Raw genomic sequence first — 25,884 nt, 5'->3', positions numbered from 1 at the left:
TATGTCCACTCCCAGATTGGCATACACACACACGATTCAGACACTCCCAGATTTACAAAGCATACACAAAACACAGATACGTGCAAATCATGAACACATGCACTCCAAAATTCCAAGCACATACAACTCAGAGAATATATACGTTCCCAGGTTCACAGGGACAATTCCGACTCAGATACACACTCCAAAATTCACACACATGTACACACACAATGCCCAGATACACACTCCTGGATCCAAAGATACACATGCCCCGATTCACAATTACACACACGCTCAGACTCCCACACCCCAAGACAGACACACACACACAAACACAGACACACATACCACAGATTCACAGATACAGATACACACATCCTGAGTCATAAGCACGCACATCAGCCAGGTCCCCACATTCCAGGGTAACAGACTAGTACCCACACACAGCCCAGCTCTGTCAGGTGAGGCTGCATTGGACTTTTAAGGGCAGGTGGAGAGGTTGGAGATTCCTGGATCTCTGAAGGGGCAGTCCTTTCTGCTTGCCCACAGCTTCGGAGGGTGGGCTCAGAGTTGGGGGGAAGTGAAGGAAGTGAGAGAGAAAGCAGAAAAAACTTTAGTGGGATATTCTTGTTGGGCAGCAGCGCGTGAGTAACCGGGGAGGCTTTTTGTGGTCTGGTGAGCTCCAGCTATGAGCGAGAGTTTAACTATTAATACACTTAATCAAGGACACTTCACACCCCCACACCCACACACCCAGGCTAGGATGTGACCAGGTGGTGGGTGTAAGAGAGGGAGAACCCCAGAAAAGCGGGAAAGCCCCAATCAGGGTCCAGGGGGTGGGAAAGAGGGTGGAGTTTCCACCCTGCGCCTGCCTCCTGAGCAGAGACAGTGACTCATTGCTGTACCCCCAGAAGGGTGGGGCCTGACCACACAGAAGGTGCTCAATAAATAAATACACACTGGACCAATGAGTGAATAAATGAATTACATATAAACAGCGGGCAATAATAATAACAGTAATAACAAAAGTACACTCCCCATCCTTTGCCAATTAAGGCATGCTCCAGGGAAGGGGATTAAAGGGCAAAGGGAGCAATCACTCCAGGATACCATGCTTGGGCATTTAGTTCTGACTTAATGACACCCACCAGATAAGAAAGGAGGTGTGGGTTTACCTGGACACCCACCACCCCTCTGGCCCTCAGGTACCCTGAAAAGTCTTCTGGTACTCTGGAAAGTCAACTGTCTTCAGCCCAGGCCACACCCCTTTCTCCCTCCCTCCCTCCCTCCCAGGGAGACCCCAACTCCAATAAGCTTTACAGGTACATTTCTCCTGGTCCTGAAAAAGGTGAGGCATTTAGTTCCCAGAGATTTGGTTCTTTACCCATATGCAGTCCTACCTCCCACACCCCTAGGGGCCTCAGTTTCACACTTGCCAAATGGGTAGAAAGCAAGCAAAAACCTGGAAAGCAGCAGCAAATAGTTGGGGGTCCTAGAGGGAACCCATGGAACATGGGCCTGTGCTGACCCAGGTCACAGACGCGGAGTCCTCCCTCCCCTTCCCCCACACACCCCAGCCCAGCCCAGCTGGGTGGACATTCCAGGCCTCACGTGATAAAGACGAGGCCGCTGGCCCACGGGTAAGTCAACAGGCTCTGTTAGAGGAGAGATAGGAGGCCCAGGCCAGGGTCACCTGCTGAGCCAGGAAAACAGCCGGGCCCAAATACACACATAAATAAGGAGCCTGCCGACAGCCAGCCGGCCAGCCCAGGGACTCTGTCTTCTGCAGAGGAACCTCTGTACCCATCTTGAAGGGGGTCTGCATGAGAGAGGGAGGCACAAGGGTCCTTTCAGGGAGATACCCAGCTCCTGTCAGGATGGGGAAGGGGCTTCTATTCAGTCCCAGGGCTGACTGAGAACTCAGAGGCCAACCGCCTTCAGCTGTTACCACCCCTTTCCAGGGCAAAAATCAAACGGACACCCCCTCTCCCTCCACCCCAAGGAGAGAGGACAATTTCCGTTCTGGGAGGGGGGTGACAGCTGCAGAGCGGGCCACTCCACCCCCCCACCCCCCAAAGCTCCTGCTGGAGTCTCATCCAGAGAAACTGCTACATCAACACTACGCAGTTACCGGCAGCGCAGGCGTCAGGCTCGCCGCACCACTCTCAAAAACGGGTCTGGGAAGGGCTTTTCCGTCCCAGTCTCTGGGTTTCCAGTGGTGGGTGGAATGCAGGGTTACAGGGATTTTTCGGGAGGGAGATCAGGTCAAGCTGTGGCCAATAAGCCCCCTTAAAAAACGTCCTAGTTGCAGGGACAGATGGCCCCCGCCCCCGCGGGCCGGGGCAACTGAGGTGGCGCCGGGCGTTCAAATCGCGCTCCAAACAAGTCCGCAGCGACCGCGCTCACAGCCCCCGCCAGGCGGCCCCAGCGGAAAACTTGAAAGGGACTCTGTTTGCTGGCGGCCCTGAGGCGGCTCCGGCGGGGGCGAGGGCCGAACGATCACACACGTCCCCTCTCCCAGTACTTCCTGGGCAAACGCAGCGGGGGTGGGGGGTGGGGGGGGGGCGGACTGTACCCACCACAAAACCAAGGGCCCCAAATGGCGCTCGCGGCGCAAGGCGGGGGGGGGGGTCAAGAGATGGCCCGCCGGACCCCCTTTCAGCACCATCCCCCCCCCCACCAGCTTTCAGACCACCCACGGTCCAGGGGGCAAAGCAGGGCGCGGCTGCCAACCCTTCAGACCCAGTCGCAGGAGATGTGAGGAGGGCGCGGGTCTTTTCGGATGAGTCATTAGAAAGCCCCCCAAATCTCCGGGTGCCTCCTAGCAGCCCCGTGGCACCAGCCGAACTCCAGGCACCCCTTCCAGTTCCCGGGGAGGGAAGGGTCAGCGATCTCGCTCCCTTATTGGACGTTCCAGCTCTTCTGACAGGTACCTGAGGTGGCCCCCCATTTAAAAACCGGGGTCACTCATTTTCTGTCCCTCCTACAAATAAACAAAGCCAGGCGCACCCCGCGCTCCCCGCCGGAAAGCAGCCCATTCCGGGGGAGAACAACTTCCCCCAGTAGGAAAATTAACACATTCCTCTCACGGCGGTTCAGCCCCTCGCTCCGGGGAAGAGAAAGGGAGGGGGACTGGGGGACGAACTTCAGGCGTGAATGTGGGGCCAGGGCAACGTGGCAGGCGCCCGCGACCCCACCACCCGCTCTCACCTAGTGGAACACCCCAATTCTCCCTTAGCCGCTTTGCACGCTGCTTGGTCCACGCGGGGATCGGAAGACAGCCCGAAAGACTCCCCAAGAGGAAGGGAAAGGGAAGCCGCGGTGGGGGGTGGTGGTGATACTTTGACGGAAAAAAAGGTCAAACTTGATCAGCCCGCCAGGCACCCCGCGGGCAGTGGGGGCGAGGAGCCGGAGGGGAAATGCAGAAGTGGCCGCCGCCCCCTCCGAGTGGGGGGGGAGGCTCAGCCACGCGTGGTTGAGGGCGCTCAGAGCAATTACCGTAGCTCCTAAAGCACAGGGTTGGAATGGGGTTCTAATGGGGGGGATGCGCGCGGGAGAGCTCCAAGCAGCCGCCCCCAGCCCGCGGAGCGCCCACCCAACACCTGGAGGTGAGGACCCGGGGCTCCCGACGGCCCAGCGCCCGTGAGTTCAGTAACCGGGGAGGGGGCGGCACCCCGCGGGGAGAGCCCCGGCCCCACTCCACGGCGCCCAACCCGTGGTCCCCGACCCTAAAACCCCTCTTTTTGTCTGAACTCAGTGATCTGCGACCGAGCAGACTGCGGCTTGGGGATAACTGCGGCCGCCGAGCGATCGCCCCGCGGTCGGGCTCCCAGCCTCCCCGGCTCCGCGGCTCAGGCTGCGGGTGTTGCCCGCCCCTCCCAAACCCGGACCCCGCATTTCCCGTCCCCGGCTCTCCGCACCTGAACTTCGGGGGAGCCGGCGCCGCCAAACTTTCCGCCGACTTGAAGCGAACTCCGGCCCCGGCCGCGCACCGGGCCCCGGGGGAGGAGAGGGAGGGAGGCGGGGAAGGGGAGGGGGCCGGCCTCCGGGGGGGCTCGGGGGAGGGCCGGGGCCCGACACCTACCGGCTCCTCCAGTCGTCCGAGCCGCCGCCGCCGCCGCCGCGAGGCCGAGGGGGAGGGGCGGGGGGAGCCGCGCTCCGCTCCGGGCGCCGCCGCCGCCGTGCGCTCGGCTCCCGCCGCGCCCGGGTCCGGAGCCCGAGTCGCGCCGCCGCCGCCGCCGCCGGCCGGAGGCGGGGAGGGGGGGGGAGCCCGCAGCACCTGCCCCTCCTCCCCCTCCCCGCGGCCCAAATTAAAAAACAACAAAAAGCAACTAATCACCCCCGAGCGGAGCGCGGCGCGGCGGCCGGAGGGCGCAGCGTGCGGCGCCGGGACTCAGCGGGCGGCGCGCATGGCCGGGCGCGGGCAGGGCTGGGCCGGGCGGGGGCGCGGGGCCCGGCTGCGGGGCGCGAGGCTCAGCCGCTCCTCGCGTTCGGCTCGGACGCCTGCTCTCGTCTCCGCCGCCGCCGGTGCCGCCGCCTCTACATCCCGGCTCAGGCTCCGCCGCCTCTGCCGCCGCCGCGCGCCCGCCCGGGCAGGAGCTCCGAACGCTGCCCGCAGGCTGCCGGCAAAACCCGGACCGGACTCGCCGCTCCCTCCTCCTCCCCCCGCTCCACCGCGCCTCCCCTCCCTCCTCCCTGCGCCTCCCTCCCCGCGCCGCTCTGGCCACTTGGACGCCGCGGGCTCTGAGGCTGGAGCCGCAGCCGCTGCGCCTCGAGCTCTCGGCGCCCTGACGAGGTTGGCCCAGGCCCGGCAATTCTACGCGCCCGGTCTTCACCTCTTTTTCCGCAACTTTACAAAAAACGAGAGGACCTCCCCCGTTCTGTGAGGGGTGCCTGTGCGTGGAGACTCACCTTCCGGGGAAAACCGCCGTCTCTCTTCCCGCTCTGTGGCGGGGCGCAAAGCTACGGGGACCCGGAGGGAGGGTTTGACCGCGACCCCCAGCCCAGGTGCGTTTGTTTCTAGGGACTCCTAGCCGAGGGGTCGGGGACCTAGACGCTAATCAAAGACCCCACCCTTCCCAGAGCGCCTTCTCGGGCCCTGTGGCCGCTAGATCCCGGAGAGAACAGGGGCGGAGATTCTCGTCCCCACTTCACAGATGAGGAAACTGATCCCAGAAAGAAGGTTTTGCTTCCTAAGTAGGCGCCAGCGCCAGCTCTGAGTCTTGGGGCTACGGCGACTAGATTGAGGTACCCTGAGACCGCAGCGGACTAGCTCAAAACCTGAAAATGCCTAGCACAGGGCAGCGCTCAAAAGATACTTACTGGTTAAGAAAACGAAAACCCAGCCCTGACTGAAGAGGCGCCCAGTAAGGGCAGATTTGGGGCCACATATCTTCACCCAAACTCAGTGCTCCCTCCATCTGCCTAGCTTGGGCTAATTCTGTGGCTGCAGATGTCTTCCTTTCGCCACCTCAGGAGCCCAGAAACCGAGCCCCGGGCTCACCTAATCCCAAACTGCAGGTAATCCCAAAGTGGAAGATTTCTCCAATTCTCTGGAATTTGTGGGGACGGGGGTGTGCAGCAAAGCAGACCTTCCTCCTAGAGGCGGAAAACACGCAGCCCCCAGACCCGAAACCCGAGCTGGGGAGGGGCAGGGCTGTTGGGGAAGTCCGCCTTGGGTTAAACGTTACAGCCAGCGATCGATTGGGGCCCAGATAACAGGGAGTTAACCGCGGCACTCGGGTGCCTCCAGCCACGGGCGCGACCTCGATGGGAGAAGCGAAACCGTCTCCCACCTCGCCGCTTCCTCCCCTCTGCGTCGCCTGGCTGTCCCCCAGGCAGTGCCGGGACCGTGGGGCTTGGGTCTCCCAGGGGCCAGTCGCTGGCGCCCACCCTCCAAGTCTTCTCTGTGTAGCCTTGGGGCCTTGACCAGGGGTGCGTGAGAGGGGTCAAAGGGCAGAGCTCACCTGTGTTGCCTCCCCCTACTGACCTCCAGGCCACAGGGAATGACTCTCCCCCCGGCATCGGGGGCACCCCATGCCAGCCAATTTCTTTCCTCCCATGGATGCTGAGAAGTGCCCTCCCTTACCCACCGTGTTAAGAAACGGCTCTGGAGTGGGGTTGTTTAGCCTCTCCTCATCCCCAGCAGCTTTTCTCAGCGCTACCCCAAAGGTAGCAAAGGATGTTTGCCAAGGAAAGACAAGTTTTGAGACAAGTGAGTCGTGCTCCATGCCCCCCATCCCAAGATTATCACCCCTATAATGTTTAAAATTAGACATTCTGTGTCCCCCCTGAATGACAGGAACTGTGCTGAGTTCTGATCATACAAGGAAAAATGAGGCAGAATCTCTGCTCGACATTCTCCAGGATCTCCAAGCACTAACCCACCTCCATCTACCTTTGCTGGAGAAGCTGAGGCACAGACTGTGAGGAGGAACCTCTTCCTGGAAGTTAGCAACAGGACTGGGAGGAATAGAACCCAAGAAGTGAAACAATCTTGCAGGGCTCCTGAAGCCCAGGGTCAGGGTAGCATCAGGCTGGGATCCATGGGGAAGGGTGGAAAGCAGTTCGACCTAGGGAATGACTATTAATTATTGACTTTTTTTGGAGGCCTCTTCCCCCCTCCCCCAACACAGAAGGGCCAAGACCAGGTGACCCCAACAGAGTTAGATTCTCTGGGGTGGGGTGAGAGGGAGTGCTGGCATATGCTTGGCCCTATGTAAGAGTGGCATGGGTGGATCTTGGAGTCTTCTTCCTCTGGAAACTAAGAACTGGGGGGAGATCTCAGTCCTTACCCATCCAACCCAGGTGGGAACCAGAGAGGAAGGGGGCAGGTGTTCATGTGGAAAATATAATACGAACCAGAAATGTCATGTGCAACCAACCACAGAGAACTCTCCACCAGAGAAGACAAGTTGGGAATACCCAGGAACGCTGAAGCAGGAGTCCCTGATCTTGGTGAAGACTATCTTCCCCCGCCCCCTTCCTCAGGAAGAAGGGAGGCCTCTCTGCTTCACCATTCCCTCTGCTCTCCTTGCCTCCAAAAAGGAATATTTAAGTATCACATTGTTACTCAACTTTGCTGACTTCCCTCAACCAATCATTCAGCTTTGAAGCAGGAAGCAAGTAAGTTCTTGAAGTCTCCAGGACCTCTGTGCTTTGCGGTGGTGGTTGTGGTGGGGCTGTCCCCACCTGCCCAGAGAACCCGCTTCTGGAGAGGGGTGCGTAGGCCCAAGTGCCCTGAGTTAGGTCGCTACCTCCTCTCTCCTGGTGAGACTATTCATGGCTGGCATTTAAGAAGCTCTTACTTTGAGCCAGGCATTGTGCTATTAATCCCACTAGTAGCATCAACCCATTTTTCAGATGAGATTTGCCACCCTAATAAGGCTTCTTGTGTGCAGATCTGATGTGGGGCTCACCTAACTCATATCCTACAGTGGCTCCTCAGAGCCCATAGGAACAATCCAAGCCCTTTACCCACCCGCCCCCCGGCCTGGCTTCCCTAACTGGTCCTTTGCTTCTCTGCAACTCCTGAGCCGTGCTGACTAGCACCACCCAACCCTGGTGGTTCTCTCAAGACATGCCAAGACTCCCCTTCAGGTGTCCCTGGCTTCACATGTACTGTTCCCTCTGCACAGACAAGCCTTAATCATGCTCACCTAGTAAACTCCTCATTAAAAAGCATGAGTGTCACATCCACTAGGACTGCCACTCCCAGCCAAAGCTTGGTCCATACCTACCCAGGCCACCACTAGCCTTCGTGCAAATTAGAAAAAGTTATCCCGTCCCATCCCTTTGGCAGATTAGGCTGCAGCAGGTTGTGGATGGCCTTCAGCCTTCCTAGCACCCTTTACCAAGTGGCTTTGTATAGTGCACAGCTCTACTCCGTGGCCGGGCTCCAGGCCCGTCATCATCTGTCCCCTCCTATGGCCAGTTACCACACGGGTCCTCTCAAACCCCCACTATCACCATGGAAGTTCTTTGAGAATAAAGGAAAATCTCCTACACTTTGCACCTCCAGCCTAGGGCCTGAAGCTTGGCACTATGTAGGTGCCAGTAATAATCATTGTAGCCAACATCTTTCTGAGCATTTACTATATGTCAGGCACCATATCAATTGCTTTCAGTGCATTTGCTTATTCTTAAAGCAATTATTATCACCACTACACATACATGAGTAAGATATGGCTCAGACACGTGCCCAAGGTCATAAAGTAGCTAAGGTAGGATTTAAATCCATGCCTTGTCTGAGGGCTCTGCCTTTTCCATGGCTGCCATTTATCACCTAATATTGGTCACTGAGTATACATCCAGTGAGTTGGAAATGTCTGCATGGAGAGTAGTGTAGGATATTGGGTCTCCAGTACAGATGGCCAGTCTTGGGCCCAGCCTAATATCGTACCCATCTCTGGGCCCTGGTTCTCTCATCTTTATCACAAAGGATGTAAGCAAGGGTGTTTGGAGCCCTGCCTACTGGGGCAGGGTGCCTAAGGGAGGGTTACTGGTCCAAGTGGTGGGTCAGCATGCTAGTGTCAAGCTCCCCTAGAGGGCAGTCACACTGGGCTGACTTCAGTCAAAATCTCAGGGCGACTTTGGGTTGCAAGTATGGGCAGGGAAGGGCTTGACTGCCTCAGGCTGTGGGCCCAGGCCTTTGGACATTAGGTCTGCTCCCCCACCCCCACCCTGTCCAGCACCAGTTGACCTTTGAAGGGACAAGAAAGCTGTGAAACTAGAGGGAGGACTCAGAAAAGTCAGGTTTGCTTCTCGAGTAGCCAAGTCCCACCCACCCCCTGAGAAGTCAGTTTGGTGGCTCAAGCCTGGCCCTGAGCTGTGTAAACAAGGGGGAGGGGAGGGGAGGTGGGCAGAGGGGGAACTCTAGCCCTCCAGACCCAGAACAAAACAACTCTGGGGTCAGAGGGCAGGAGAGAGCAGAGACCAGACCAACACGCACACACACACACTCTGCCTTTCCCCTCACTGAGGCATATGCCACAGGCAATCCCGGATGGATACAGCCCCATTATCTGACAAGCACAGGGCACTCAGCCAGTTTGGGGGCATTATGCCCTTCACAGTAACTGCTGTGGCTCCAGGGCCCCCTGGATCAGGAAGAGGGGTCCAGGAAAGGAATGTTGCTGAGAGGAGGGGGGTAGCCGATAGGGGCCAGGGCGGAGGGGGGCAGGCACGGAGGCCCAAACTTGGAGGCCTCAGACCTGGTCCAAAGGAAGGGATGTCCTGGGGCAGAGAGCAGCCAGCCTAGCCCGGAAGTGCCCTCCCCAAGGCCTGCAGGACAGGTGGGGTGGAATGGGGGAGGCCGGAGGCCGACTAGAAATGGAGGGGTGGGCTCAGGGAGCAGGGCTCCTCACACCTGGACTTCTGACCACGCAGACCAATGACTCCTCAACACCCTACCTGCCAACCCCTATTCTGCAGAGGCTGGGGTGCTCAGGCAATGCCTGGGGGTAGGCAAGGGATGAACTGCTCTTTGAACTGGCGGGACTGGTTCTGTGTCTCCCCGCCAGGGCAGTCACGGGTTGCCCGCTGGGCCTGAGGGAGGCCTCGGAAGGGGCTCTGTAAATCGTAAATCTCGTCAATCGTTAACTCCCAGAGCCGCCACGGGCCAGGTACCCAGAGCTCCACCCCCAGCCCTGACAGGCCCTCTGAGCACACATACCCAGGTCAGGATCAGAGGTGAGAGTCAGATGTCCCAGCACCTGGGCAAATCCCTACTCCAGCTATTTGGAGGATGGGTGCAGGGGGTGTCTGTGGAGACCCCCTTTCTGTCCAGGTTCAGAGAACTACCCAAGTCTAACCTGCAGCCTTCACACTGCAGCCCTGACCTTTGCCTCTTAGGGGAGTCGGGAGCTCAGGAGCGCCTCGCCTCCGCCTCTGGGGCCCACCCCTGAGCCAGTCCTGACCCCTCCAGGGCTATATTCACCCTGTAGGGATAATTATGGCAGTCCCACCCACTACACTTCAAGGACTCACTAGGACCAGATAATGAGTAAGGTGAGGAAAAGAACTAGATACTGCTCAGTATTAGGACCCTCTGCATCCTTCCAATCCCGCTTCCTGGGGCTGGGGTCCTTCAGGGGAAATAAAAAAGACTGCCTTTGTGGAGGCATTGTGCTAAGTAAACCCTTTACCTGTTGGATAATCTGCTTAGCAACTGCATTCCCATTTTGCAAATAAGGCAACGGAGGCTTGGAGAGGGGAAGGGACTTAGCAGGCGGTGGCAACTATACAAGAACAGGGCCAAGATTTGAACCAGTTTTGTGCTTCCAACCAGAGCCTTTAAGCCCTATTCTGCTCAGTTCACCACCTCAAATTCCTCAAAGGCAAAAGAGATTTTGGACAAACTCCCCGTGTAACGCTATTGTAAGCCCTCGGATATGGGGACAAGTAGGGGGCAGAAGATAGGCAATACCTAGCCCTCTCTGGGGGCCTCTCCTCCGGTCTACTACCCCCCCCCCCCACCCCGTCAAGCCCTGCCTCTTCCCCCAGGTGTACCTCAGGGAGCTGCGGTTCCCTCCCTCCACCTCCCACGCCCCCCACCCTCACCCCCGGAAGAATTCTACTGCCCCAGACAGGCTAATGAGGGAAGATTGATGGTGCTAGGGAGGCATCTCAGAAGCCTAGGAGACAAGAAAAAACAACATCAACTTTTAATCGAAATTGCAGATTCAGAAAAGATTCATAAGTGAAATGATTCCCCAAGGATATATAAAAAGTTACTTACGGCATGCTAAATTGGGCATGCTTCAATCAGGGACTGTTGAGAAATCATTAAGATATACAAATGCTTTTGTCGATATATGTGAGCTCCAGGAGCAGGGCGGACCATCGCTTCAGAATTAGGGCGAGGGGACGAGGCTCTGAGCTGATCTCCTGTGTCCTATGCACCTACAGGGCTGGGGAAGGAGCAGAGAGTGGAGAGAACCCTGACCTGCCAGACCCCAAGGGCCCTGAGCAGAAGCTGCCACTGCCCCCCCAGGGACGCAGAGACTCTAGCAAGGAAGAGTGGAGTGAGAAGGACTGTGGTTAGAGAGAACTTTTTATTGTTCCAAGTAACTTTCTCCCTCTTTCCAAAAGCAGAACGGGGTATGGCAGGGCAAGAACTACCCAAGTTTCCTGGAAGAACTTGAAGGGAACTCTCCCCTCAGATCCCAGGCCCCTTTCCCTCTTCTTCAATTCTGTCTGAAGAAGCGGGCACCCTGCTTGGACACGAGAATGACCAGAACGACCTCAATGTGCACGCTCAGACTCGCGTCTGAGGTCTCTGGGCTCTGCCTTCGCAGGTCATAATGGAGAGCGACCGTCCTGGGGCATGTTTTCAGGAAGGATCACCAGCTTTTCGGAAGGCATTTCCTCCCTCCCCACTGCACCACCTCCATTTCCCAGGTGAATGGGTTACCTGAGGTCTACCCCTCTTCTCTCTTGCTGCATCCTGTAGGGGCCTTTCTGCCCCTTGCTTTTCCCAAGCCTAGGATTTTCGGGGTGAGGAGGGACACCAGTGATGCTGGCAGGGACAGAGTCTCTGCTGAGGACTGACCCCCTTCCCCTCCACGCACTCCTGCAGGCCTGGGCAAGGACGTGGCCTTACTTCGTCTCCATGCTCTGCCGAGGCCTCGTCCCCAGTTGGTACTAAATAAATGTTTACTGAAGTGGAGGGAGGGCATCAGGATGCGTCCGGGGCAAGTCTGTCCCACGGGTGTGGGGGTAAAGGAAAACAAATCAGTATCTGGAGAGGGAGCTGTGGTATTGGTGCCTGACCCCCTTCCTTTGGCTCCTCAGCCTGGGTAGCTAGCTCCTCTGCAGTCAAATCATCAGGGAAGCGAAAATCCAGAGCCAATAGGTGGTGGCCACACTGCCTTGCGGGTGACCCAAAGCCGATCTCGACCAGGCAGAGGCACTATTTTAAACTCCAACCCCAAGCTGCCTCCCCAGCCTCAGCTAATCTCTAGTTATGGAGCCACTGCCCACCGCCCAGCCAGTTCCGCCTGGTCACCTTGGTAACCCCTAGGCTGATGCTGGGTCCTGTGTCTCAGGGCTTCCTGCTCTCTGGGGGCCTTGGTCTGTCCACTGGCATAAGTGCCCCTTTCCATCTCCCCAGCCTTGACCACTTGGAAGCCCCTGTCTCTGCAACAGGATCTGTTGACCTGAAGCCTGAGATTTCCCCCATGGATGAGAATTTTCTCCCCCAGGAATTGGGGGGACACCCTGTCCAGAAAGCCTGAAATACTGGGCTGTGATTCCGCAAGGGTCAGAGCATGCATGTCAGAATAGGACTGATGTTGTAGAAGGAAAGGAAGCAGGTTAGACAGAAGTAGGGACATCCTGGTGGTGAGACTGTGCACTAGAGAGCCTTCCCTCCCTTCACTGGTTGCCTGCCTAGGCAGGAAGGGGAAGGAAATGACCCCAGAGGGAGTCCTCTCTCCAATCTTTTCGTTCAAGGGCTGAGGGTTGGGGGACCTGGGCACCATTTAGCCAACCCGCAGTATTTGCCTCCTCCTGCCAGCTGGCTGGAGCCGTTGGACTTGTGTCCACAATCCTCCCCCTCTTCCGGCAATAGCCCCCACTGGTTCTGAGGCCGGCCTGCCCCACCCCCCAGCCCAACATAAGCCTAGAGGGAGGCAGCGGAGACCCCACCAGGGCACCTGAGAGGGAGGAGGCCGACCGTCCACGCTGGCTCCCCTCACCCCAAGCTGGCTGGACGGAAGGAAGCCCAGGCAGACCAAGTGCCCCCATGACCCTTCCTGCTCTCCCACCCCCAAGCCGCGTAGCCTCAGCAGTGAGGTATTGGCACCAAGCCTGGCACAGCTGAGCAGTGATGCCAACAGCCTTGCCATCTCAGGCAGCATGGTTTGCTCCAACCTGGCAGTGAGGGCCATGGGTGGGGCAGCTGGGCCTTCCACCCTCCTGGGCCCAAGGCACCTAGGACAGTGCTGTTTTGGAATTACCCTCCTGCCCCACCTCCCCCATTCCCCTACTATTGCAGAGGCTATTTGGCATCCCTATGAGGTCCTGGCCACAACTCTGCCCCAGGGGGCCAGTCCCGAGGCAAGACCAATGGTTCTAAACCAGCGCTGATTTTGCCTCCCAGAGAATATTCTGCAATGTCTGGAGACATTTTTTATTATCACAACTGCTCTGCTGCTGGCACCTCATGGGTAGAAGCTAGGGATGTGCTAAATGTCCTTTAATGCACAGGACAAAGAATTTCCTGACTCCAAATGTCAATAGTGTTTAGTTTGAGAAACCCTGGGAAGAACTCCCCTGGCTAATCTGAGACCTGATGGGGGTTAGAGGCCCCCCTTTTCCCCCTCCCCAACACACACACACACACACACACACACACACAGCCAAGTCTCTTTATCGCCCACCCCCACCAGCATAGGGGCCTCTTCTGCCACTCTGATTTCAAAGGCCCCTTGTGGCCTGAGGAATTTGGTAATCTGCCTGCCTGCCCACCTGCCTACCCACCCACCAGCCTCTGGGCCTGTTAGAAAAAGTGCCCATGATGGAGGGCCTGACAAAGCTCTTCACCTGCCCGTGGAGGAGGACTCAGACACCTCCCACTTAACAGGCAGGCTCTACAGAGCTCCAAGAGGTTCTGGGGCCTCTGGGAAAGGGTGGGGCCTGCCCTGCCCCTCCAGGCCCATTCCCAAAGGGCTGGCCCAGCCTGGGCTTCTTCCAAGCTCTGGCCTCCTCCTCCTCCTCTCCCCACCCGCCCCCTCCCGTTTCTATTTAGGAGGCAGCCATGGTGGCTCGGCTCCTGTCTCCGGTTTCCTAGGGAGCTTTGCTGAAGCAGCCCAGCCTCCGTGGGTCCATCTGTCAGGGAGGCTGTTCCGCCCCATCGATTGCTGTTCCCGGGGGGCTGTGCTGCTTGAGGGACCCAGTGTGGCGGCCAGATAGGAGGGAACCACACGAAGAGGGGGGCAGCTTGGCAGCAGGCAGAGCTGAGAGGGGCTGACACTGCGGGAAGAAGCACGAAGCTAGACAGGCATGAGAAATGCAGAGAGCCAGGGGCATCGAGGCAGAGGCTAGCTAGAATGACCTCTGCAGAAACCAGCTGGCACACTAAGGACTCAGTTCTGCCTTTGGACACACCGAATTCCCCACTTGTAAAGACAACAATAATGTTCAACATTTAGTGAGCAGGAACCATGTGCCCAGTCCTGGGCTGGGGGCTTTGCAAGCCTCTGCTCTCACTTGAGGCTCCCACCCATCCTAAAGCAGTTGCTATTGTTAGACTCCTTTGTCAGAGGAAGAGGCCCAGAGATGCTGCAGCACTGGTCAGCAGCCACACAGTGGAGCTGGAGTCAGACTAAGAGGAGGGGCAGTTTGGCCTGCCAGTGCTCTAGCCCCAGACAGAGCCAGGGCGCGGAGGAGGAGGCGTGTCTGGCCCAGTGAGAGGCCCTGCCGGCCCTCCCCACAGAGCCACCTCCTCCCCTGGGCTCCGTGACATCTGCCCCGCTTCCCGGCCCCAGACAGCTGCCCAGAGCCACGTCAGCACTTCCACCCGGAGAGTCTGGAAACTGGCTCTGGCCCCGGGGCAAAGGCGATGGGGGAGCTGCCTGTCCCCAGCCATGTGGCTGTCAGAGAGGGTAACCCATTCAGCCAAGCAAGCACTGGGTCTGCGTGACCTTGATTCTCTGGACCTCAGTTTCCCCTGCTAGGGGGGTACTTTGCGCAGGAGCTCAGGATAAGGAGGCAAACATTCCCACGAAGTCAGCTTTGGGGCACAGGTCAGCACGGAACCCCCACTGTCCAGGTGCTCTTTCGGCCAGCCGGTGGTGGTCGCTGTAGTGGTGATGAGTTGTTTGTGCCCAGCCCAGCCCTGCGCACCACCGGCTGGGGCCAGAGATAACCGGCGCCTCCCGGAAAATCATTAGCATCTGTTTGGGCCGCTGCAAAGTTGGCCGCAGGCGCCTCCGCCCTCCGGAAACGGCCTGCGTCCCCACCCCGCCCCCCAGGCGCACAGGCGCTGGCTGCTGAGCGGCCCCTCTCCCCTCCCCAGCTCAGCCGAGCGTGTGGTAACACTCTTCTACCTGAGGCCGGAGACGCGGGGGTGCAGGCGGGGCTTGGGCCGCGTGGTGCCGTCGGGGCGTCTTCGCGCCACGGGGGCGGCCCCATCCGCGCTCTGGGCGATCCAGGCCGGCTCTTGGCGGCACCCGCACTGGCAGCGGCCCAGGGAGTGTGTGGAAATGACACCGCCAGGGCGGCGGAGATTCCCCCCTCCTGACATTGGCTGGAAAGTGGAGCAGCTCGTCAGGGACAATCAATGGCGATCGATCGCCGTGCGGTGCTGGTGGACGACGCGGGGGAGGGGCGGCGACCGGCGGGGATGGGGACAGCAGCGGCGGAGGTCAAACAACAGAGACCCGCAAAGGGGCACAGCTGCACGGTGGGGTCACACGCAGTCCTTACAGAGAAGGACCACCACCACCACAAAGGAGGCACATTCACCACACCGCGGTTACACCACGTCTTAAAACACAGGACACGATGCAACGGGGTCAAACGACTGGTTCCCATGGACACACAACAAATTCACAGACGCATAATTATACAGTTACACTGTACCACACAACTGGCTTACTCTACAACAGGGCCTCACATCACCACGTCCCCAGGACACAAAATGTGTCATATAGTCCCACACAACATAGGGAGCTACACACCCTGGCTGCACAAATAAGTCATACAGCCAGATTATACATCACTACCACTTCAAAGAACATTGTCAATTTGGGTCTCACACTATGCAACTGCACAATGGGATCAAGATTCCAGGTATGCAACAGGGCCACATGCTAATCTAAATTGCTGCTCCAGCAACTAAAACACCGATGTAGCTATATCACGCCCCTCAACATGAATACACTTGTGCCCCACCCACCCCACATGGTATAATAAACTCTTTGGCAAGCAAATCGGCATTAACTCACAGGGTTCTGACAGGATGAGGTGAGCTACACCAGGTGAGGAGCTTAGCACTGGGCCAGTAACATTCTAAGTGCTCAAAACACTGGGGTGTCTTGGGATCATTATTAATGATTACATACTAAAAAGTCTTATCAATGTAGTAACACTACATAATAGTTACACGCTCTCTAGGTCGGTCCATTTCTCTCTAGAAACCTGATTCGCCCCAGCAGCACAACTCGTCCTGCCATTACACACACCTGGGAAACAATTCAAGTGCCACAAACACCACTCACACTGTTGCACCTGCCCAGCCAGGAGCCACTTACTTAGTGGCCACACAATATCGCTTTCCCCAGCACACAGCCACTCTTGTCCCAGAACGCCATACACAGGGCTGGCAGTGTATGCACGTGCTGAACCACTCCCCCACCCCTACTCTGCCAATGTCCTATTAGGTGTGACTCAACGAGTGCACAGCTACTGGCCTCATTTCCTGCCACTCACAGGAGAACACAAAGCACTACCCTCCACTATGAGCACCCCCCCACACACCCTTGCCCCTAGTTACACAGGGTTTCAGTGTCTCATCTGCAAACTTAAGAACCCTTTCTGGTCAGCCCCAAGCCTCCATCTTTCCCTAGAGAAATTGAGGCATCAGTTCCAAAGCCCCCAGATAGGCCCTCCCCATTCCAAACCCAAAGCAGGAAATAGGGCTGGCCCCGGATCTCAGCAATCACCACCACCACTACTCTTGCCGCCGCCATTCCCAGCGGTGCATGTGCATGGACCAGGGCAGTGATCCTTCATTCCTTCAACACACCCTCAGAGGCCACTCCTGTGATTCCAAAGCAGGGCCAGCGGGGGGCAGTAGCCCTCACTTCCTCCAGATCAGGTCTGGGCTTTTAGGAATCCCTTTAGCCAGGGAACTCCCCCTAAAGGTCCCACTTGGAACAACTCCCAACATTCCCCAGCTTCACCTAGCTGTGTAGCTAACTCCCCCAAATCTCTGTCTGAAACCCAAATCCTGCCTGCTGCTCCAAGTCCTCAAAAGCCACCCCCCCACATACACACACACCAGACCCTCCCAGAACAGAGAGAGCTGTGGGACTGCTAGGCGGCCTGTGACCTGGGGGTATGGAGTTAAGTATCCAGGGCCGTGGGGAGGGCAAAATACTCATGTGACCCTTACCTTTCAGGTGGGGTTGGGAAACAGCTGGGGATGGTCTGGCTAGAGACAACTCCTCCTGCCACCCTTTTATTCACCAGGAGGGGTGTCTGGACTCCCCTTTGTCCCCCACAAAAAAGAGAAGCAGAGGGACAGACCCTGGGTAGGGACACACAGGCCAGCCAGGCATGTTGATCTGTCCACCTACCCACCCTATTTATTGGCTCACACTTGCACTTGCACTGCACCCCAAAGGGGCCCAGACAGCTTGCCACACGTCCGTGGGTATCCCAGAGCTGGTCCTGCTCAGAAAAGCAAACCTCTGGGTTGTAAAAAAAAAAAAAAAAAAAAAAAAATACAGGAATGATGTCCCACTGTCCGTGCCTACCTCCTGGAATCCATAAGCGGGCACAGTCAGAACCCTTTAATTTCATAACAGCCATTTTTCACTTAGTATTTTCTATGGGCCAGGCTGGGAAAGGGGGCAAGTACCCATTTCCTAGATATTAAGTTAAAGCAAAGAACAGATAAACTAGTTGTCCAGGATTATACACTTGGGATTCAAACCCAGATCTGACTCCTTCAAAGGTTACAGAGCTTTATGCTCACCCCATGTGCATAAACACTAAGGAATGTTCATGATCACAATTCTTTCACATTCACAAGGTCCTGCATATGGGGGCAGCCCCCTCCTGCACAATCAGACAGGGCTACACTCTCCCACGCTTGAGGCCTACTGGCCACATTTTCCATGGCTCCCTCCCTCCAACAGGGACAGGGGCAGGCCCAGAGTCTACATTCCCAGGTTTCCACCCTGACCCTGACTCCCCCTTCCCCACTTAGCTTGCATTCCTCTTGCTGCAGCCAGATAACCAGCCCCAGGGGGAGGCCTAGAGGAGAGCAAGGCATTCTGGGGGCCAGGCTGTTGGTCCTACTCTGGGCTGCCTACACCCCAGGCAGCCTGGTTCTGTCTAGCTTGGTAGGAAGTCAAGCTTTCCCTGTAGGCAGTCCCCACCCCTCTAACCAGGCTAGAACTAAGGCTTACTTCCCCATTCCAGGGGCCTTCTTAGGCCAAGAGTCTCACATCCCAGAAAGGGCCCCAACAATCCCTTTGGATGCCAAATCCCAACCACGATTAGGGACAACTAAGGCAGGATCTGGAGAGCCACAAGGACCCTCCAAGTCTCCCAGTAGGAGAAAGGTATCATCAGCCCCTAGGCAGGTATCATCAGCCCCTAGGCAGCTTTCCCCATGTGGGGGATTGTGGCAGTTAATTCTCACGGTTCTGCCTGGGGTGCAGTCACTTGGTGGGCTGAGCAAATCTGGAGATATTTGCATACCCAGATGGCCAAGCCTGGAATTTCAAAGAATTTCCTGTGAAAAGGCAGCTGGCTTCTGGGTGGTGGCCCTGGAGGCTCACAGCTGTTGAGCTGGATAACTGGCGAGTCTGGGGCCCCAAAACAGGATAAACTGAAAGGGACAAGAACATTTCCTAGGCACAATCATTAACCCCCACCTCTGCTTCTCCTATCCCCCGGTCTCCTTCCCTCAGGGCATGAAGGGCCAGGTTCTGGTTCCCACCATGGGTGGGCTGGGGCGATTGGGCTAGTTGAGTGGGTGGTGGAATAGGGAATGCCTGCATCTGGGGAAATCCAACATTGGGCACCAGACAGATAGTTGTCAAGTATGGGATCCCCTTGTTCACATGAAGCAAGGGACAGGCCTTTCCCCCCATGCATCATGATGCCAGGTGGGCAAAGGCCCGGCTGGACCCTACTGAGCCTGTCCTCCACAGGGGCGTGGCTACAATAGCAAAAGGAAGAGGAGAGGGGAGCGGACAGTTTAACACTTCTGGAAGGCCTTGGGCTGGAATATAAGTAGCTAGGCTACAAGACCTTGACTGAGAAAGGCACTGACTGGATCATTCAACTTTAGACAAATTATGAACAAAACCAGGCCCACACCAGGCCTCCCCACCCCAACAAAAGACCTTCTCAGGTTCTGTCCACAGATTCACTGACCACACGCCTCATGCTTGTTAGAGCTGAGTCACCACTGCCCTCTGCTGGCCATTCAAACACTAGCACCCACTTAAGACACCAGGGCCATCATCTCACTTTCCCCACCCAGACAAACACACTTTTCCACCTGTGGGAACAGAAACCTAAACCCATCCAACTCCGACACAGGAGTCAGGGATGCTAGCAGGGAGCAACCTAGGGAAACTGTGTCAGGGGAGAAATCACCAAGAATTTCCCCCCTGCTTATACATCGGAAACATCAAAAGGAATTGCCCTTTCTATCCAGTTTAAAAGGTGAACCCACCCTTAGGACCCCACAGTCTGTTAGATTACACCAGAACCATGCCCCGCTTTTTTTCTTCACATGCTCATTTCCCATCCCTGTTTCTATTGTGTACTGACTGTTAGAATCTTTCCCCATCCCCCTTCTCATATGCCCACCTCTTTCCCCCTCCAAAGGCTTTAGTTCCAAGAGCCCAGAACATGGCTGTGGGGAGGAGGGGTGATTGTCCAGGACCTAACCAGTATTGCCCCAATTAGCTGGAGGAAATTCCAGACGCCCCTGCTGCCAGGTAGGTAGCCTAGCTTTGCCAACTATGTCAAGCAGGGGACATCTCTCTCGCCCCGAGATGGTACTAGCGTGAGAGCCCAAATGACAGATTATATTTGTGGGCTGTTTCTAGGAACTTCTAACCCAGGCGGCCAAAAAAGGAGCTCCAAAAAAATTACCCAAATTTCCTATGGAGAACTTTAAACCTGAGAAAGCTGGCAATTTGGGGAGCACCTGGTCCTGAGGTCAGCAAAACCAAACTGCCCCACTCACTCTGATTCACTAGAGGCCCTACAATGTGGGGTAGGGAATTGCTTTTTTTTAAGTTTTAATTTTCAGCCCTACTCATATTCAGATAAATGCAAATTTAAAAAATTAATGATGTGTCATTTTTGTTACCTATCAAGTTTTTTAAAATATACATTTTTATTTTTTTAAAAGATACTTGGTAGGGAATTACTTTCTTAAGACTCAAGAGTTAGTTATTTAGAATGAAGTTCAAATAAGAGAACTACAAAGAACAAGTGGTCAGGACAGTGAGAGGTGTCTGGGGAAATGGCAATTGTTACCCTTCATAACCTTAGGGGAAGTTTTAAAAGGAACCCAGTACATTACCAAGGATGCTGCTGCTCTTCCCTGTCCAACATTCATAGGATGCCCGACCTGGGCACTCAGTTGCTTCCTCTTGGTTTTTCAAAATGGGATCAAATGAATGCAATCAGGTGCCCCAGCCCTGGTTTAAAAGACCACTTTACCAGTAATAACTTACATTCCCCATTTCAGGAGGTTAAAAACAAAAACAAAATAACACTCAATTAAAGACTATTAAGCTGCTGATTTAGCACGAAGGTGTTCATTTAGTTTTGCATCTATTAAGAAGCAGATTACACTTGCCTCTGAACAGATAGAGCTCCACAAATAATTCAAAGATGAAAAGTGATCACTCATCACAAAAATGTCTGACTCTGCTTCAACCAGTCCAGTCCAGGGCAAAGCTGGCTGGTGGTTGTATCATGCATTCAGCTACTAACGCAAACCTTTGAGTTTTCCCACCTTTATTGACTAAAGTAAGATATGACAACGAAAGAGGAACATATTTGTTTCATGAATATTAAGTCTAGCAAAGGGATAGACAGTGATTCCCTGGCCAGTTTTCCTATTCCTAAGCTATTCAAAGGGGCCTGAAAACCAACCACTTACACCAGCCTTGGCTAATTAAAGGTTACAGTGCTTTTAAGGAAGGTTTTTGTAGGGTACAGAGAGTTCAGAACCAGTTTTCATCTAATGTATGCACAACATAAGGAAACATTAAATAGGGAATAGGCTCCAGGAGTTCTCCAAATGTATAGCTCAGATAGTTTGCTACCTTCCGTTGTTTTCATATTAAATTTTTTTTTCCTTGCAGAGCATTACACCCACCAAAATAATCTATCACTTAAAGTGTTTTACAATGGGAAAAGGAGGACTCAAAAGGAGATGGGGCCTTAACAAAAGCAACAATTTACTGAGAGGCAAATAAAGATGCTTATTCCTAAAGTGAAAGGAAGGAAAGGTGTGTGCATATCTTAAAAGACCCAGGAACTGAAGAAAGCACTTCTATTAAAACCTAGCTACTGGGTTGTTAAGGGATGCCATACAGCAGACTGAGATCAGAGAGTTTCACCTTCATTAGCAGACAAGGGACAGTGGACATGCATCCCAACTATAATTTAGAAATAATCCATTTTTTCCTGACAACCTACCTTGGGCTCAAAATAAGTTCTTGAGGCAAAGAGAATGACTCAAGAGTGCAGGAGTTTGAAGGGGGGAAGGAGTACCTCTTTTGCTGGGATAGTGCAGAGATTCCTTATCTCTACAGACTCCCCTTCCCCACCCTGTCCCAACAGCCTACCTTTCAAGGCTTTTGTACCACCCAAAAGTATAGAAACTGGCAGGACAATGCTACCTTTGACCACCAGCCAGTAATGGAGCATGCAAGTATCTAAAATAATTTAGTTTTACCGAAAGAAACTGCTTCAATTGTAACTTGACAAAGTACTCCATATTATTAAGAAGCAAAGGAAAGGGAATACACACACTTGGGATTCCCTTATAACCCACTGCCTTACCAAGATAATCAAGGTTGTTGTAGACTAATTTTTACATGTGCTCAAGCTAGAAAAGCTCCTATAAAGATCAACATGATCCCAGGTAGGAACTTTCCTGGGTGTTATTTTTTTTTTTTAGTAAGTGGGGAAGGTAGCCTTCCTCCCTGAGCCCTTGTTTGGCCACAGGCACTTATACAGACTGAACCAAACACAGCCCATATTCAAATTGGCAAGATCAAACTGCATTCAAGGGCCTAATGTTGTTTGTGAGCACCCAAACCCTTTCATTTGACATCTGCAACAAGTGCAGAGCACTCTTGTGAAAATACCCACATTATGACTTTCCAAGTGGTAATAAGCTGGCTGCACTCTAAGATGAATGGAATGGTCTTTTAGGATCTGTGCAAGTGACCCACAGTTGACAGTATAATTAATAGCAAGTAAAAGTTGATGAATTCCCACTTGACCATGACACTGAGAATCATGATTTTAGGTTTGAGGTCAATTCTAACTCCTTTCCCCGTAACTGTTAAAAGACAAACTTTTTCTGCAAGGTCAAGGATATTGGAAATACTAAGAAGTAACCAACAGCTAAAATGCTGCACTTTAAATGAAGTTTTTATGGTCTCGCACAATTTATAGTTCTGAGATGAAGGACCAGTGACACTGAGAGATGAGACAAGTTGAACAAGTTCAAAACCAAAAGCAGTGGACATTTATTCCTCAATTTTTGTGCAAGAGTGTAAGGATGCATTTGAAAGAACCTGATGGCTAGAGAGAAACAGCTATGGCCTTCAGGCTGGCCTGTTTTACAATTAGATTAGGAGAAGGGGAGAAATAAAGGTAACTTGCCTAGTTACATGAATGATGTTTCTGGCAAACACAGTTGTTTACAAGTTTCAAACTACATTTTACTAGGGCCAAGGATAGACTTCAAAAATGCCACATACAGTAGTACAACTTTAAAATTGGATGAACATCCTGCAAATATTAGTGCAAAGTAATCATGTAGACTCTCCAATACAAGATTGTGCTCACATTTCCCAGGTTTCTTTTACAATTACAACCACAGAGGATTAACTTACCCAATAGCAATGTCTTTGTGTTTTATATCCTATATACCAAGGAAATGTCACAAGGTTTTGTTGAAATGCAGCTTAGTTTCATTAATAAAGCAAATTTTCTATTTAACAGTCATGTTCCTGGAATGTTGCACAACTAAAGTTTTATGGAAATTAAGCTTATGCCCCTATCTTGTTCAGTAAAATTACTCTCAAGATATCCTTTTTACTCTGTAAACTGAAATTGTTTCATGATTTTGAAATGCACCCAGAATAAATGAAAACATTTCAGGGGTGGGTGAGGGAAAATCCACCACTAATCTCAGCTAGACAAAGTTCTCAAATTCAAAAAGCCTATTCACACAAAATTATATGTAATGACTGTAGTAATCAGTTTATTACACAGATTAATCATTCTTGAACGTACAAGCTCCAGAGGAGCAATTGGGTCTTTAAATATACACAAGTATTTCCATCAAATGAATTTTCACCCTTACATCCAGATAGACCTAAGCGGTTAAAAATGTAAGAAAAATAAGAGCTATTAGCTATGTATTAACTGAGAAACCACATACAAACCAAAGAATATGAAAAGAGAAAGAGGGGCAGAAAGGATAAACGTTGAAGGGGTGGGAAGATGTAAAAGAATTGGGAACAAAGCCCATCACACTTTATACACTAATAGCTCCAATCCATTTAAATATTGACCAGTTAAACTTAGACCTTAAAATACAGGATGTAAGAAGAGTTTTAATCTGGTTGGTCAAACTTTCACCTAAGACGTAGGTCCTTCAGAATAAAATGAATACAGAAAGAGCTTCGTGTTCTTCACCTTGCTTTTCATAACGGTTTTGTGTTTAAAAGGACTCCACTTAAAAACAATCTCTTACAGGTCAGTGGAGCTGTTCTTCCCAATCCAAGCACATACTATACCCACCATCCCTCACCTTGCTGTTATCCAAATTTAAGTCAATAAAGCTTTTAGTCTCATATCTAGGTTACGCCTGGAGAACTGGCTTGTCACACACACACTTCTCTGCTAGGAGGCAATGTTGGTACAGGAGTACAGTATTTCTAGTTTGTTGTTCCAAGTATGTATAACACGCAGCACTGCTGTATCAGGTAAACATGTGCACAGGGGAAGATGAGGCGTGGGCTCATAGAAAGCAGTCAAATGGAAATCAAAAGGACTTTCTCTTTCAGAGTTCCCCTATCTTTATTTGTAGAGGTTATCCAATAATTTCTTTAATTACATCGCATACTTCTGAGTCCATTCCCGAGCTATTCTGTTGTACCTGTACATACAAAGAGAGGCTTGGCTTAACATGGGTGAAGCATCAGTTAGTAAGCAACAGATTTCATTCATTATCCCTTCTATAACTTGAGGGTAATAGCTTTTAAGACATTCAAACAAAATCACCTTTCTAGCCCAAATTTCTAATATACATTTAATCAGATTAGTGGAAGAATTGTGAAATGCGAAACAATTTCCTATAAATGCTACTTAGAGGCTTTTGATTACATTTTGGCATCTGCTGGAATATACCTTATTCTATACTTGACTGACCTATTTCTAAGAAAAGTCTTCAGCTCTTGATTCATTTATTTGGGGTTCTTGAAACTATAGTTCTATATTCTATATGTCTTGAAGTCATATACCAATGGTGATTAAATTGACACAATACTTTCCACTATAATCAATAAAACAACTGGTCTGGCAGAATTTCTTATTTCAACAGTTTGGTTGATTAAATAAATGGGCTTATTGCTTCAGAAGAACGGTCCAGTAGTAAAATAAGCAGGGGAAAAAGTGTTATAAGTCTTCTATTAAAAAAGGGATGAGGGAAAGTTTGCTAAACATTATTAGAATGATTCGGGAAGAGCCTTCCAATAGGCATTCATGAACACAACTCTAGATATTGGATTAAATGATTCTTCAACCAAAAATGTAAAAAATAAATCATGAAGTCATAAAAAAAAAAAAATACAGCCAGAAATACATGACTAGATATTACTACTCAGACTTCAACACAGACAAAACTAGGAATCCCCCACTCCCAATGTAGCTCTACTCTATTAAGAAAAAACATAATCTATGACTCTCCAATCCAATAATTTCAAGTAATTCTTTAATCCTTTATATTTTACTTTTAGAAAACTACCCAATCTCTCCCATCTAGTTCCTCCTATAGCCTCACTGAATAAAACACAAAGGTTAGAACACTTTTAGTTACTACCTCTTTTGATATCCTGACTACTCTGTAATGAGTCATAGAACAATTCTAATACCTAAATTCTACATGAAGTTTTGTTTTTAAAAGAAATTCGGGGACTTTGTGTCTTGTAGCTTTTATTCACCTGTTTCCTTTAGAATATGCCAATTGATAGAGAAAATCAATTCCTTTCCCCCATTCATTTACAAATACTTAAGACATATGGGCCCCCTCGATATGAAATGCTCTATGTCAAAAGCCAAGTATAAGACATAAAGCTGCTGGAAAGCACACTGTAGGAAAGTTTTTCTAGGGAGTAAGACTCATATGAATCAATGTAGGATAAGGCCAGCATATCTACTTATAATGACACTTGGTGCAAATACTACTTTTCTGCCCTGGGAGAGTATTTCAGGACTTCATTTTTAAAACCTGACCCATCTTTAGCCCTTAGGTTCAGAAATATTTGACATATAAACATCTGCACCCCACCGGAGATACCTTTCTATCTGGAGACTATACTTACTTTTCTCTATCTGTTTTGTAGATCCGAGCAATCTCAGGCACTAAAGGATCATCTGGATTGGGATCACATAACAGAGAACAGATGGACAAGAGTACTAGAAAGAAAAAAAAAAAGAAAAAGAAAAAATTAGAAGATGATAAAATCAAAGGGTTGAGAGAAACTTGAGTGCCAATACATGAGAAAGTTCTAAGAAGCTATTTATATGTAGTGCCTAGCAACTCTGTAAGGTCTTTCTAGTTTAATATTAACAGTAATCAACAAAGATTTTAAGAGGCTTAAACAGATTTCAGGCTTATGTCATTAAAACAAAACAAAACAAAACAAAAATACAAAAAAAATAAAATAAATA

The 25,884-nt window shown here is 52.3% G+C and overlaps 2 protein-coding genes across 6 annotated transcripts in view; both read right to left on the bottom strand.

The window, feature by feature from the left end:
* The window catches only part of CXXC5 (CXXC finger protein 5), a 33,717-nt gene extending 29,177 nt beyond the window's left edge, over nt 1-4,540 (bottom strand). The window contains exon 1 of one of the 4 annotated variants that reach the window (XM_058279663.2): nt 4,067-4,540. The gene's annotated coding sequence lies outside the window, so the exon portion shown is untranslated. Of the gene's footprint in view, nt 1-3,192; nt 3,287-3,902; nt 4,008-4,066 lie in introns of those variants that run through there. The other 3 variants (XM_058279678.2, XM_004477831.4, XM_004477830.3) reach the window with 3 other exon arrangements.
* Nucleotides 4,541-22,427: 17,887 nt separating this feature from the next.
* Nucleotides 22,428-25,884, bottom strand: part of UBE2D2 (ubiquitin conjugating enzyme E2 D2) — a 69,710-nt gene continuing 66,253 nt past the window's right edge. For both annotated transcript variants that reach the window (XM_058279654.1, XM_058279657.2), the window contains 2 exons: nt 25,536-25,629; nt 22,428-24,091 (listed from right to left, as the gene is read on the bottom strand). In XM_058279654.1, the coding sequence (XP_058135637.1) occupies nt 24,046-24,091; nt 25,536-25,629 (140 nt within the window). In that variant the 3' untranslated portion in view covers nt 22,428-24,045. The remainder of the gene's footprint in view (nt 24,092-25,535; nt 25,630-25,884) is intronic.

This window comes from Dasypus novemcinctus, chromosome 2 (genome assembly GCF_030445035.2).
Source record: "Dasypus novemcinctus isolate mDasNov1 chromosome 2, mDasNov1.1.hap2, whole genome shotgun sequence".
NCBI lineage: Eukaryota > Metazoa > Chordata > Mammalia > Cingulata > Dasypodidae > Dasypus > Dasypus novemcinctus.
Note: the sequence above shows the minus strand (reverse complement) of the source record. Positions and strands in the feature narration are given on the sequence as shown.